General features: G+C 41.9%; 1 protein-coding gene across 1 annotated transcript in view; it reads right to left on the reverse strand.

The window, feature by feature from the left end:
- Positions 1–16,163, reverse strand: part of SLC2A13 (solute carrier family 2 member 13) — a 304,260-nt gene that overhangs the window by 221,763 nt on the left and 66,334 nt on the right. The window contains exon 2 of the mRNA XM_075345137.1: positions 2,347–2,506. Within this exon, the coding sequence (XP_075201252.1) occupies positions 2,347–2,506 (160 nt within the window). The remainder of the gene's footprint in view (positions 1–2,346; positions 2,507–16,163) is intronic.

Raw genomic sequence — 16,163 nt, forward strand, 5'->3', positions numbered from 1 at the left:
TCTTCTTCAGATCATTGACCAGGTCTTCCCATGTAGTTCTAGGCTGATTCCTGACCTATTCAGAATCATCCTTACCCCACGAGTCGCGTTCTTGCATGGAGCGCCAGACAGAGTAAGATTGACAGTCGTCTTGTGTTTCTTCCATTTTCTAATAACAGTTGTTGCCCTTTCCCTAAGCTGTTTGCCTATTGTCCTGTAGCCCAGTCCAGCTTTGTGCAGGTCTACAATTTTGTCCCTGGTGTCAGACAGCTTTTTGGCCTTGACCACGGTAGAGTGGTTGGAGTGCGATTGATTTTGTGGGCAGGCGTCTTTTATACGGGTAATGAATTCAAACAGTTGCAATTAATACAGGTGTAATGAGTGCAGAGTAAGAGGGCTTCTTAAAGAAAAAATAACAGGACTGTGAAAGCCAGAATTCTTGCTGGTTGGTAGTTGATGAAGTACTTATTTCATGCAATAAAATGCATACAGTGTGATTTTCTGGATTTTTGCTTTGTTTTTATTCTGTTTGTCACAGTTGAAGTGTACCTACGATAAAAATTGCAGATCTCTCCATTCTTTGTAGGTGGGAAAACTTGCAAAATCGGCAGTGTATCAAATACTTATTGTCCCCACTGTATTTGACATGATATAAAACTAGCAGCTGTTTTATGCAAGCAAAATTGGTGGCTTGGCAGTTTGGGAGACTGCTGTTTTAGCAAAATGCTTCACAAAACATAAGGAGATTTTGTTGAAAAGCCTGCTTTAAAACCTATACCACATATCTTTACACATGTACAATGGAACCTTGGTTAATCAGAACAATCCGTTCTGGGAGTGTGCTTTCGGGAGTGTGCTCGTTAACCAAGTTACTCGTTCAGCAAAGCAAGATTTGCCATAGAAAATCATTGCAATGCAGACAATTCATTCCACAACTTGTTAAATGTCCCATCCTGGTCCCTTATTGTGTCATTCCACCCATGCACAAACACACACAAACACACACATTATGCTCACCTTACCTTCCGTTCCATCGCCGGTCTCCTGGGGCTTGCTGTTCGCTAGTACGGGCTGTGTATCTGGTTACCATGACGACGAGGGAGGACCTTCTGCTGCCAGAGTGCTGACATCAAAGGCAGGAGCTGCTTGCCTCTGATTGGCCAGCGTGCTGCCTTTGAGTAGCGGTGACAGAGGAAGTTCCTGCTTCGTCGCTATGGTTGCCGATGCACAGCCTATACTGGCGAACTACAGCACCCAGGAGGCCGGCATTGGAACGGAAGGTACATATATTATGCTCACCTTATCTTCTGTTTCATCGCCGACCTCCTGGATCTTTTAGTTAGCCGCGAGGATTCCTCTCTCGTTGCGTTTTCCCGGTGGACTACAAGAACCATGAGACCGGCGATGGAATGGGAGGTAAGGTGAGCATAATACTGTATGTGTGTGCGTGAGTGTGTGTGTGTTTTGTGCATGCTTGTGTGTGTTTGTGTGGACTGCAAGTGCGGGTTAGAGTGCGGTGGATGTACGGAACCGGAAGTGTGTGCGGTGAGAATTTTGCTTGTACAGCAAAGCTTTCTCGTAATACCGAGTTACAAATTTACAGAAAGCTTTGCTTGTTAAGCAAAATTCTCGTTAACTGGGTTACTCGTTAAGCGAGGTACCACTGTATCTACATGAGCAAACATCACTTACTACACAGAACCTGTATAAGTTCACTTCAGGCACCAAACACACAATTAATGTTCAAAGGACAGAAGTAAAAATAGCAGTGGAAACATTCAATGACTATTTCTAGAACCCATTTGTAGCTAGAGCTCCAGTGTACGGAACATGATCTATCTACGTATCCTAAAATAAAATGTTAAAAATCAATTGTCTGCTAAGGCACATTTATTTATGGTCTATGACTTTCATTTGTTATGGCAGTAAACTACTAAATCACTTTTAGAAAAAAAATGTGGTAAAATGACCCTAACGTGCCATGAAAATACTAGTTTGGTTTTCATTCATTCCGATAAGAACAATAAAAAGGGTAGAAAATGAGAAGTGCAATTTTTTTTTTCTTCAGCTTGTCTCCACTGTCTTATTCTGCAGCTTTTTCAACATGTCTACCTGAAGATTCCCTGATGCTGACGCTCATGTATACTAATGGCTGGAAGCCTAGGGTCACCAAAGGTCTGGAGCAATGCCTATCACATCAGGAAGTCCACATTCCTCTAGAGAATCTCTGCTCTAAGTGATCAGAATCAAAAGAAGGGTATCCAAGAGCAAATGGCATTAACATTCACAAATATATTCACAGTTCTTCCGAAATTCAATATTAGAGAGAATTATTAACCTTTTGAGCAATTCTATTTCATTACGAACCTCCATCCATCTCTGGGAAGGTAACTAAAAGCACCATCCACAACGGCTGCAAAGAACTGTCCGCCTGTGATGAAGAGGGTGTTAATTGTTACCAATCTTCCTCTCAAATGCGGTGGGGCGGCTTCTGCAATGTATACTGGGACTGTCATTGATGCAATACCTAGAAAAAAAAAAATCACAATTAGGATAAATCATAAAAACCCTTATGTCTCTTTCATGAAATATCAGACATTTCCAAACTTTTTAAAGGGTATTTCCACCTTGGACCTTTAAGGACACCATATACAGCTAGATGATAATTTAATAAGTGGCTGAACATGTGCATGGATGTTTTCATTCATGTCTATGTATTTTATGAAAAACAGCAGGGCTCTACTGCTTCCATAACTTAAATAAAAGCAAATGATGAGACCAATTCACCTTAGCGCCACCACTTTGTTCATTCCCCAACTGCATGTGGCAGCATCCTCACTAAGCAAGAAATGCGATTATTAGATGTAGGCGTTACCTCTGGGACCCTCACTAACCAGACATGTGACACATTCTGCGGATATCCTAATATGTCAAAAGCTAGAAAAGTCTCTAAAAGATACATACAGTGGATATACAAAGTCAACACACATGGGTTACAATCATAGATTTTGGCATGTAACGAATCATACCAAGAAGGAACGTTTCACAACATTTTCACCCTCTAATGTCACCAATTATCTGTACAAATCCGTTAATAAAACGGAAATTATTTTGGGGGGAAATTAAAAGTAAAATAGTGGCGGCATATGTTTGAATACCCTCTTATATTTGGGGATGTGGCTGTGTTCAGAATGAGTCAATCACAATCAAACTCATGGTAAATGGTAGTCAGGACAAAGCTACCCTCAAATCTATTAAGTTTAGTGGTTCTGGAAAAAATTTAAAAATAAACAGCTTACAACACAGCAAAGGCATCTTATTGTTGCAAGTTATCAGTCAGGAGAAGGGTATAAAAATGTTTCTAATGCATAAGATAGCCTGTGAAACACTGTGAAGACGATCATCATGAAGTAGCTTAAATATATTACCTAAAACTGTATGTCCCTTAAAAACTGATGAAAAGACAAGAAGAAAATTGGTCCAGGAGACTTTCAAGAGGCCTACAGCAATGTTAAAGGAGCTGGACACATTTCTAGCGAGTACTTGTTTTGTACTAAATGTTATAACAATCTTCTGTATTCTTCCTATGTTTGGCCTGAGGGATAGGGTGGCAAGACAGAAGCCTTTTCTTACAAAGCAAAACATCCAAGCCTGCTATTATGAACAGTTCCAAATATCAGTCAACTGTACAACAAAACCTTCAAGCCTCTACTAAAAATCTGAAGTGGAAGTTCACCTTCATCAAGACAACGACCACAAGAATAATTCCAAATCAACAAAAAAAATAGCTTTTCCAGTAGAAGGTCTTAAGTTTTAGAGCATAACATGAAGAGCCCAGAACTGAACCCAATTGAAAATCTATGGATTGACCTGATGAGGACTATACACAAGTGAAGCCCTCGCAATTCGACAGATTTGGAGCACTACTGCAATCAAGCCTGAGCAAATATTGCCAATTCTAAAGGAGTCATGCTGAAGTGACATTTTTATCATTTTGCTGTATATCGAAGTAAGAAATTTTCAATGGCAGTGATGAGTCATGCAAACACCTTTTACGCAGAATTTTGGCATAGTGGTTTGACTACTGCCTTGTATCAGTCTGACTGGTCAGTCAGACACAGGGGGCAGGTGGAGGGGAGGAAAGTAGAGTTACAAGTGCAATGTGCCACCATAAAGCAATTGCATCGTATTTGCATAAAATTTAGATGCTGTATTTCTAAGACGCTAGAATTTTACAATCATACTATGGATCTAATCAGTATGAAATCGCCTGTGCATACATGTCATGAAGGGTAAAAATCATTTTGGGATACAAAAAAAACAAACAAAAAAAACATCAGATAGGTCTCTATTTGTTTGTTGATTCGTAGATTAAAAAAAAATAAATAAAAAAAAAATCACCCAATAAAATGAATGGGTAACTGGGAAGAAAAGAAAAAAAAAAAGGTGTCCATTTTTTTTACTGTTTGATGGGTAAGAGAATTATAAGGCCCTGTGCGCACTTACCGTTTTTTCCCGCGGATTTCCTGCGGTTCTGCTGCATGTTTCACTGCAGAAAATGTTCATAACATCTCTGCAGTGATTCTCCAGCAAAACCTATGGGAAAAAAAAAATGCTATGTGCACTATGCGGAATTTGACAGCTGCATGTTTTGCTGCGGGATTCCCGCAGCAAAAACAATTGCATGTCACCTCTTTTCCGCAGGTCCCTGCGGGATTTCACTCCATTGACTGCAATGTTATCGTGAAATCCCACAGGGAAGTGATGTCATTACAGGAAGAGGAAGCGGAGCAGACACACACACACACACACACACACACACATCACAGACACAGACATAGAACACAGACACATCACTCACACACAGACATATAGACTACACATACAAACCAAACGGAAATATAGAAAAAAAAAAAACAAAACACGTGGGCTCCGCTGTATTTTTACCTTCCCGCTGAGGTAAACACACAGCGGCGGCTCGGTATTCTCAAGCTGGAGAAGGCGGGGGGCAGGGTTATAGTCCCCCCTCCTCCTGCAGCCGAGAATATCAGCCGCAGCTGCCCCGGGACTGTCGCATGCATTATGCGACAGTCCCGGAGTGTCCCCGCCTCTTCCAGATGCGGTGGCTAACCAGGTAATAACGAGTTAATGGCAGTGGATCGCCGCCATTAACTCCAGGCTTGATCATGGCAGCGTCTATGTGACAGCTGACATGATCAACCCGTAACTAAAGTGAATAAACAAACACACACACACACACACAGAAAATCCTTTATTTTAAATAAAACACAAAAAACCCTCCTCTTTCACCTGTTTATTAACCCCTCACGAAACACACAGCTCCGGCGTAATCCACAGCTCCGGCGTAATCCACGTCTTGCGCTGCTTGCATCCAGAAGCGAGTGACACAGACACAGGCTGAATGCAGCCTCGCAACGAGCCTGCAGAGGTAACCACAGGGCATTTCCCACGGCCGGAAATGTGAACCGCTCGGGAGAAATGCAGCGTGTGCTCACAGGGACTCTATCTTTCTATCCCTCTATCTATCCTTCTGTCCATCTATCTATTCCTCTTTCTATTTATCTATCTACTATCTATCTCAGAAGGAAATTACCTTTTTTTTTTCCCTCAATGTGCTTTATTGCATGGAATGCATAAAAGCACAGGTACCAACCCGCACACGGCAAAACCGCGAACAATACCGCGGTAAAACCGCATGCAGTTTTCGGGTGCGGTTTGCCGCGATTTTTTACCGCGGGTGGGGTAATCTTTCAGACCCTGCGGAATTTTCTTAAGAAAATTCCGTTTTCCAGTGCGCACATGGCCCAAGTCAATTATTTTTGCAAATGAGGAGAGTTGATGCAACACTGATGGTAAGAACTGACACATGAATCAGACAAATGAAAAACAGTCAATTTATTCTCATATGCAAAAAAAACTAGACATCTTAATGAGGCAGAAGAGATCGCCTGGAGATTCACACCTACCATGATGTCAATCATTATTTTTAATCATTTCCTTGCAATATTAGCTCTTGTCTGACAACTAAGATACCAAATATAAAACTAGAGTGACATAACTAGCTGGAAGGAAGTGACGGGACTTTAAAAATAAAGAGGAACAGATATTAATGAAAAAAATAGGGCTAAAATTTATAATAGTCATAAGTAGAGATGAGCGAATCCCTTAAAGTTTATAACTGCGGGTTCAGCCGGACTTTGGATAAAGTTTGGTTTGGGACCCAGACTCGACTTGAACCCCAATGAAGTCACTGATTGGGTTGTTCGGGTCGCCACCTACACGCAGCCAGCCATAAACCGATCACTTCCGGGGGAGGGTGTATGGGGTTTTTCCTTGTTTGGTGCACACTACATGTGATCATGCTGTTACCCCAGTGTGAGCCATTCAAACACAGCAGGTGGCTCACACTGGGCTGAGCACAGAGCGCACCAGAGCACAGCGATGCTCGAGAGAGTGGTTTGCATACATCAAGCACCCGAACTCTGATTTTTTTGTAAAGTCTGTGTTCAGTATGAATACCATACTTTACTGTTCAGGTCGACTTATCTCTAGTCATAGGTTGTGATTAATGTTTCAATAGCTAGCAGGCCAAGTAGTTATGTATTGAACCAATGAATCAATTCCACTCACAAGTTCTCAACCCTGTCTGCTAATTCCAATCCAGGGATTGATTATTTGTCTTTCTTTAACCAGAGTTTTTTCTTTGAAGTGTGTATGTCTGTGTCAAAAAACAACTAGTCTATCAATAAAAATTATTGACTCCGGTAACGTGTTTTGTCTGGGTATGCAAATGTGTAAGATTAGTAGTTTGCCTTCAGACAAACTTAAGATAATTGCATTTTAATATCTCAACAATTACATAAGACCACTGTTCTACTGATCCAAACATAGACCATCAACTATAATGTACCTATATTACAGCAGTCTATATCTGGCACTAAGATATAAAGAAGAAAATGGCACTTCCTTCGTATATATTTTCAAAAGATGCCGGGGTGCACTTCAGGTTCCAAAGCCATAAAACAAGAAGTAACAAGGCACTCCCAGAGTGTGGTGAAAAGGTATATTTATTAATGTGCTTGAAGAACGTTTTCGGCCCAAATTGGACCTTCCTCAGTAGCACATACAGTTAGGTCCAGAAATATTTGGACAGTGACACAAGTTTTGTTATTTTAGCTGTTTACAAAAACATGTTCAGAAATACAATTATATATATATATAATATGGGCTGAAAGTGCACACTCCCAGCTGCAATATGAGAGTTTTCACATCCAAATCGGAGAAAGGGTTTAGGAATCATAGCTCTGTAATGCATAGCCTCCTCTTTTTCAAGGGACCAAAAGTAATTGGACAAGGGACTCTAAGGGCTGCAATTAACTCTGAAGGCGTCTCCCTCGTTAACCTGTAATCAATGAAGTAGTTAAAAGCTCTGGGGTTGATTACAGGTGTGTGGTTTTGCATTTGGAAGCTGTTGCTGTGACCAGACAACATGCGGTCTAAGGAACTCTCAATTGAGGTGAAGCAGAACATCCTGAGGCTGAAAAAAAAGAAAAAATCCATCAGAGAGATAGCAGACATGCTTGGAGTAGCAAAATCAACAGTCGGGTACATTCTGAGAAAAAAAAGGAATTGACTGGTGAGCTTAGGAACTCAAAAAGGCCTGGGCGTCCACGGATGACAACAGTGGTGGATGATCGCCGCATACTTTCTTTGGTGAAGAAGAACCCGTTCACAACATCAACTGAAGTCCAGAACACTCTCAGTGAAGTAGGTGTATCTGTCTCTAAGTCAACAGTAAAGAGAAGACTCCATGAAAGTAAATACAAAGGGTTCACATCTAGATGCAAACCATTCATCAATTCCAAAAATAGACAGGCCAGAGTTAAATTTGCTGAAAAACACCTCATGAAGCCAGCTCAGTTCTGGAAAAGTATTCTATGGACAGATGAGACCAAGATCAACCTGTACCAGAATGATGGGAAGAAAAAAGTTTGGAGAAGAAAGGGAACGGCACATGATCCAAGGCACACCACATCCTCTGTAAAACATGGTGGAGGCAACGTGATGGCATGGGCATGCATGGCTTTCAATGGCACTGGGTCACTGGTGTTTATTGATGACATAACAGCAGACAAGAGTAGCCGGATGAATTCTGAAGTGTACCGGGATATACTTTCAGCTCAGATTCAGCCAAATGCCGCAAAGTTAATCGGACGCCGCTTCATAGTACAGATGGACAATGACCCCAAACATACAGCCAAAGCTACCCAGGAGTTCATGAGTGCAAAAAAGTGGAACATTCTGCAATGGCCAAGTCAATCACCAGATCGTAACCCAATTGAGCATGCATTTCACTTGCTCAAATCCAGACTTAAGACGGAAAGACCCACAAACAAGCAAGACCTGAAGGCTGCGGCTGTAAAGGCCTGGCAAAGCATTAAGAAGGAGGAAACCCAGCGTTTGGTGATGTCCATGGGTTCCAGACTTAAGGCAGTGATTGCCTCCAAAGGATTCGCAACAAAATATTGAAAATAAAAAAATTTTTTTTGGGGTTTGGTTTATTTGTCCGATTACTTTTGACCTCCTAAAATGTGGAGTGTTTGTAAAGAAATGTGTACAATTCCTACAATTTCTATCAGATATTTTTGTTCAAACCTTCAAATTTAACGTTACAATCTGCACTTGAATTCTGTTGTAGAGGTTTCATTTCAAATCCAATGTGGTGGCATGCAGAGCCCAACTCGCGAAAATTGTGTCACTGTCCAAATATTTCTGGACCTAACTGTATGTGAGGAGGAATGTAGCATTGACTGCAGGCGCGGAATCCACCGCTGCATGGGGGCTGCCAATGAAGGCAATAGCGCGATCAGCTGAGCAGTCACTGAGGTTACTCGCGGCCAACACTGAATACAGCTGATCGCGCTATTGCCTTCATTAGCTGCGTGGAGGTGACAGGAACGGCGGTGTCTTCTGCAGATCCGGTCACCTCCATGCAGCAGAGCTGGAAGCGACGCTGGAGCATCCTGGATTACGCCGGACATGGAAGGCTTTTTCGGGCTTATTAAAGTGGTGAACCAGGGTATATGTTTTGTTTTTTATTTCTAATAAAGGATTTTTTCGGGTGTGTGTGTGTGTGTTTATTTACTGTCACTTACAGATTAATCATGGAATGTATCTCGGGGAGACGCCTGACATGATTAATCTAGGACTTATTGGCAGCTATGGGCTGCCAATAACTCCTTATTACCCCGATTTGCCAACGCACCAGGGCAAATCGGGAAGAGCCGGGTACAGTCCCAGATCTGTCGCATATCATGTATGCGGCAATTCTGGGTGGCTGCTGACTGATATTGTTAGGCTGGGGGGCTCCCCATAACATGGGGCTCCCCATCCTGAGAATACCAGCCTTCAGCCGTATGGCTTTATCTGGCTGGTATTAAAATGGGGGGGGACCGCACGCCGTTTTTTTTTTTAATTATTTATTTATTTATTTTACTGCATAGAATAGACACACCCACCGGCTGCTGTGATTGGGTGCAGTGAGACAGCTGTCACTCAGCGTGGGGGGCGTGTCTGACTGCAACCAATCATAGGCGCCGGTGGGTGGGGAAAGCAGGGAATACGAGATTGATTAATGAGCGTCCGGCATATGCAAAGTAATTGTTGCCGCGTATTCTCTGCACAGCTGTTCCTCGCCGCGCTGGTGATCGGGGAGCGGTATGAGCCGGGGGAAGAAAAAAAACGAGCGCCAATGTATGACTGAGAAGAGCAGAAAAAAAAAGGTAAGTATACTGAATTTAATTTAAAATAAATAAATAAATAAATAAATAAGATCGCTAGTGTAAAAACGCACACGCACGAAACGTGCTGAACACGGACATACTCAGTGTGCGGTACGTGCAGGCACGGACCCATAGACTAAAGCGGGTCCGTGCCTGCGTGCTGCCGGCCAAAAACGGACATGTTGTCCGTGTAGAAAAGCGCACACACGTACTTACCTCACGGACACACGTTCCGTGCGATTTTACGTGTGTGTGCCATCTACCATTGATTAACATGGGTCTCCGTGTCTACGTGTCTCCGGTACGTGCAAATACGTACCGCACACGTACAAATTACACGGATGTGTGTTGCGGGTCTAAGATGTACTAAACACAGGATGAACATCCATACGCCAAGTGCTGCGTGCTGTCTAATGTGGCCTTCATCAAATCATATTAGAATTATATAACTCTGTAATGATGTAAAAGATACATAATTATGTTATACACTCAACTATTACAACCTATCACAGTTAAAATTTAGAGGGGATGTATAAAGGTCTTCTTGTCGATATTTTGGTGCATACCACATTTCCACAAACATTTTAACTTTTAATGACTTAACAAGTGAAGACTGAACTGGCCGAGGTTTAGCAGAGGACGGGATAACCATAAAACACACCAGAAAGTAAATCACTGTGCAACTCTACGCCTACTCATAACAGGTATAGATAGCCTTTGCCTTAAAGAATAGCTAACCTTCATAACATTTATCATTATTTTACTGTTATTTTTCCTCTTTCAAACACATTTTTTGAATAGAATGCTTAAACAACACAAAAAAAGTCAAATATATCACTTCAATATGTGAACAGATCATGTAATAATGAACATGCAAAGAAAACATGACAAAGTACAAAGAAAAAAAAAGGAGGGAAAGGGGATAAGGGTGGGAGAGGGAAGTATGATGGGCTTGAAATGTAAGGATCAGGACTAGATGTAGATATTATGTATCATTAAGTAAAAGAAAAATTGTAGTTTGGTATATGCAGGTGTACAGGAGTTATCCACGAGTCCCAGATCTTGAAGAATTTAGCCTTATTTCTTTTTAAGAAACTAAATATTACTGCCATTTTACACTGACAAGTAAAAGGGTAACAATGTTTAGAACTTTTTAATTTCAGGCTCCATATCTCACCATTCACTACAGCTTTCAGCGCGATACTATCATCACTTTATAGACAATCTTGGTTATCTCATACATAAATCTGACTTGAAACTATTTAGCATATGAGTAGACATGCAGATTCTTGTCATGTCACTGCACTGTTACTGTTTTGGTCTTATAAAGCAAACATTTTTATTAATTTGGTAGTATTTAGTAAATCCATCTTTGCGTTCAACACTGCCTAAATCCTTCTGGGCATGCTCTCAATCAGATTCAAGCATCTCTCAACTAAAATATGACCCCATGTCTCTACTACACGATCCCAATATTGGTGCATACTGGTTGGCTCACTTGGGTATCTATATAGCTTTTTCTTCAACTCTACTCACCAGTGTTCAATTGGGTTGAGGTCTGGGGACTGTGGGGACCAATCCAGCACCTCTACTTCATTGTCATTGAACTATTCCTTCGCCAATCTCAACATATGCTTCAAGTAGTTTTCCTGCTGTAACACTATGTCATCCTTTTCATACCCATAATACTTGAGCATACGAAGTAACTCATCTAGTAGATTACTCCGATATAATTCAGCATTGAGACCATCATCAAACCTGGTGAACTATCCAATGTCTTTGGCTGTGAAACAACCCCATATCAGGTTTCCACCACCAAACTTGACAGTTCCTTCAATTTCTCAGTACTTTAGCCCCTTTTTCCCTTGTTTCTTCCAGACCAATGTTTCTTACACCAATCAGAGCTTAGTCCATTGACTTTCATCTCATTGCTACAAATCACCAGTTTCCAATCTTCTACTGTACACTTTTTTGCAAACTCGAGCAGATGCTTCTTATGACAATATTGAAGTTGATGCTTCACCTTTTTTCGGGTCACCATTTCAGAAAAATGTGCGTCACACAGTTCTTGCATTGACATCTGTGATCTAACTATTATGAAGTATACGAGCCACCTCCACTGCCGTGTTAGTCAAGCCAAAACTTATAGACCTTGTGATCAGCTGACTTATTGACTGATATTTTGCCTGAAAGACCACCTCTTGGCTTTTAAATTGATGTACGGACTTTATTTCATATTCTTACAACTGTCTTAGCACTCACATGATGCAGTCTGGCAATTTTCTTGGCCAATAGACCACTATCGATGAGCTGGATGATGCGGTTTCTCTTTCCTTGGGAAATTTTCTGCATGGCTACTCTTCAATTCGAATCAGTGACCTTTCGCTTGGGAATCAACCTAATAACACACTGAGCTATTAGGGAATGTGAGAACAGGTTGTAATTTGTAGTATACAGGTAGAAAAAGAAAAATTCTGCCACCAGGAGCAAAACATTATCAATGCAGTGACATGACAAGTATCTGTATAACTAATCATATGCTAAATTGTTTTAAGTAAAATTTATGTATGAGATAGTCTTTTTGGCTATCTATAAAATCATGGTAGTCTTACGTTTAAAGCCGTAGTAGATGTTGAGATATGGAGCTTGAAAGTCCAAAGTTACAAACATTGTTATGCCGGCGTCACACGCTACGATATAATCGGGTGATTTGTTGTCGGGGTCACGGATTCCGTGACGCACATCTGGCATCGCTAGAGATATCGTAGCGTGTGACAGCTACGAGCGACTGTTAACGAGCAAAAATACTCACCTTATCGTTGCTCATTGACACGTCGCTCATTTTCAAAATGTCGTTCCTCCTTCAGCGTGCCGTTTGTTCATCGTTCCCGAGGCATCACACATCGCTCCGTGTGACACCACGGGAACGACGAACACAGCTTACCTGCGTCCCGCCGGCAATGTGGAGGGAAGGTGGGCAGGATGTTACGCCCCGCTCATCTCCGCCCCTCCGCTTCTATTGGCCGGCCGCTGTGTGACGTCGCTGTGACGCCGAATGTCCCTCCCCCTTCAGGAAGAGGATGCTCGCCGCCCACAGCGAGGTTGTCCGGGAGGTAAGTGCGTGTGACGGGGGTAAACGACTTTGTGCACCACGGGCAACTAATTGCCCGTGACGCACAAACGATGGTGGCGGGTGCGATCGCACGATAGATCGGCCCGTGTGACGCCGGCCTTACTCTTTTGCTTGTCAGTATATTTGCAAGCAAATTAGTGGGGGTCCGTGTGCTGAGACCTGCACAAATCACTCCTAAAACTGCTGAAAGAAAAAAATCTCATATCTAGGCACACAGAGTATGGATTCAACAGAATACATAGGCTACAAAGCCTATGCAACCTATAAACACAATGAAATCTATTAGATCTGTACTCCACTCTGTGTGCGCACCCAGACAGGAGCTATTCTCTTCTGTCACCTGAGTGACACACATTTTGAGGGGGTTGAGCAATCAGTGGTGGTCTCAAAACCGGAACCCTCACCAATCTGTAATTAGACTGGAAGTAAATTATAAATAAAATGTTACAACAGTTTAGTTACTCTTTATATACATTTTCCACACTGTATTCCACTGCAGGACAACCCCATAATAAAATGCTTTTTTTTTTGGGACAACGAATAAAGTAACAAGAAAATAAACACATACTCGCCTCCTCGACCAGGGTCACTTCCCTGTACTCAGATGCAGGATGTTATTATAGGTCCTACACAAGAGTAGCCTGTTCTGGGCTACTCCTGTGTGATAGATATGATGACACTCTGCTCTTGCTGCAGAGAAATTACAGGTTGAGCGCTTATCTACATATAGGTAGGGGGGAGGGGCAGTACAGAAAAGGATATAGTGCTATGACAGGAGAGCAGCTAGACTGGTTTGTAATGTGACACAGTTCAATTTCAGTGGGCTGCCCCTCTCCTAACATGGACTGGGAGGACCTTGTCTGAAAGGTATTAGTCATCTTCGTTCTACTCATGCAGGAGGTAAGACCAGGAGATCAGGGCTGTTTGTCATACATCTCACACTGGGAAACCAGCTCTAAGTTATAGTGAGGGCATGTTCTTTTTCTGCTGTGTGTGACTATCTGCTTAGGATTGGACGTCATATGAGGAAAAGTAGTATAGACCCCATGTAAGAACGGTTAACGCCCACTTGGACTGACCATAAATGAATGCTCATCCCACTCATCATCCACTATTACACAGTGTATCCATTTCAACATAAAACATTTGGTAAAATGTCATCTTTAAAATAAAAAAAAAATTGTTGATGTAGTCCAACCTTGTCAGTAAATAGACATGTAATCGTAGTGGCATTTGCTCTAAGTGTTCTAAAGGTATAAGTGTTCTTTATTACAGAGATGTCTATTCCAGCAGACAAGTTGTACCAAAGATACTGATACGTCAATCAGTATTCTATGTCAATTTTTTGACAAGGGCTTTTCAAGGCGCCAATGTATTTTAGTTACTGCCCCTAGGAGAATGAACAATGTGAGGCTCATGAAGGTCATGGAATTTATGTAGAAATTGTTATCAAGATGATACTGAGCACACAGGGGATGCAGCTGGGTTGTTCATTACAGAAATATGTTCACAATGACATCCACTAAGGGACATAATCTTGGTATTGCATTCATTTTCCAAAAAGAGAATAAATCCCCCACTGACATAACACATGGTGCATGAAAGGGGATCATTACCACAGTAGAATAGTATATAAAAGCATAATAAATTCCACATTAGGAGTAGCTGTCGTGCACTCACCATTTAGAGTACCCCAATATTTCTCTACCTACAGTGTTTATCTAAACCCTCATTTATTACACTGAACAAAAATATAAAACGCAACACTTGTTTGCTGAGCTCTATAATTTTTTAAGACTTTTTCTATGTACACAAAAGGCTTTGTTCTCTCAAATATTGTTCATAAATTTGTCTATATCTGTGTTAGTGAGCTCTTCTCCATTGCTGAAATAATTCATCCACTTCACAGGTGTGGCATATCAAAATGCTGATCAAACAGCATGAATATTACACAGGTGTGCCTTAAGGCTGCTTTACACGCAGCGACATCGCTAGCGATGTCGCTCGTGAAAGCACCCGCCCCCGTCATTTGTGCGTCACGGGCAAATCGCTGCCCGTGGCATACAAAATTGCTAGTACCCGTCACACATACTTACCACCTTTCTAGCGACGTCGCTGTGGCCAGCAAACAGCCTCTTTTCTAAGAGGGCGGTTCATGCGGCGTCACAGTGACGTCACACGGCAGGCGTCCAATAGAAGCAGAGGGGCGGAGAGCAGCCGCATGAAAGTCACGCCCACCTCGTTGGCGGTGGACGCAGGAACGCTGTTGTTCATCGTTCCTGGGGTGTCACACGTAGCGATGTGTGCTGCCTCAGGAACAACGAACAACCTGCGTCCAAAAGCAGCAACGATATTTGGGAAATGGACGACGTGTCAACAATCAACGATTTGGTGAGTATTTTGCATCGTTAGTTGTCGCTCGTAGGTGTCACACGCAACGACGTCACTAACGAGGCTGGATATGTGTCACGAATTCCATGACCTCAACGAGATGTCATTGCATGTAAAGCCCCCTTTAGGCTGGCCACAATAAAAGGCCACTCTAAAATGTGCATTTTTACAGTATTGGAGGGGTCACAGGAGGGGTCAGTTACATGCCGAAGAGTTTCAGATCCTGCTTTTCTAAAGAAAACCATAAGAAAAGCAGAATTTTAAATATTACACTCAGCCAATAATTATTCCATGTAAGATGTGCATTAGCTGAGACCAAGTATACAATGTATGCGATTTGGCAGGGCTATTATTTTAAATGATGAGAAACAATTTACAGGAACACGATGGTCTCATTAGACGTGCCCTTTACACTGCAGTCAATAGAGACCGATTTTTCATAACCCTATACATACTTCTACGTATGCAAGTCAACAATATTCAGTTAATCCTCTGTAAAGGACTGTTTCTTTCAGACCACCTCTTTATGCAGTTCAGATTCCCTGCTACAAATTTTCACTTTCATCAGTCAGTAATATGCATACTGGAGTTTCACAAATTGCATTAACTATTTACAAACTGAACCCATTTTGGAGTTCCATCATTTTCACAGACGAAAATGTAATTAGACAAGTGACTGATAAGCCGTTTCATGGTCCGGTCTGGTCTTTCACCTCATTATTTCATGACAAATTAAGAAGATAAAGGCTCTGGAGTTTATCCTAATGAATGAATTTGCATTTATTAACTGTTCCAGGGAACTCTTAGGCTAGTTTCACACTTGCGTTGAACGGCATTCGTTGCATTGCGTTGTGTGA

The sequence above is a fragment of the Anomaloglossus baeobatrachus genome, chromosome 4 (assembly GCF_048569485.1).
Source record: "Anomaloglossus baeobatrachus isolate aAnoBae1 chromosome 4, aAnoBae1.hap1, whole genome shotgun sequence".
In the NCBI taxonomy this organism is placed as follows: Eukaryota; Metazoa; Chordata; class Amphibia; order Anura; family Aromobatidae; genus Anomaloglossus; species Anomaloglossus baeobatrachus.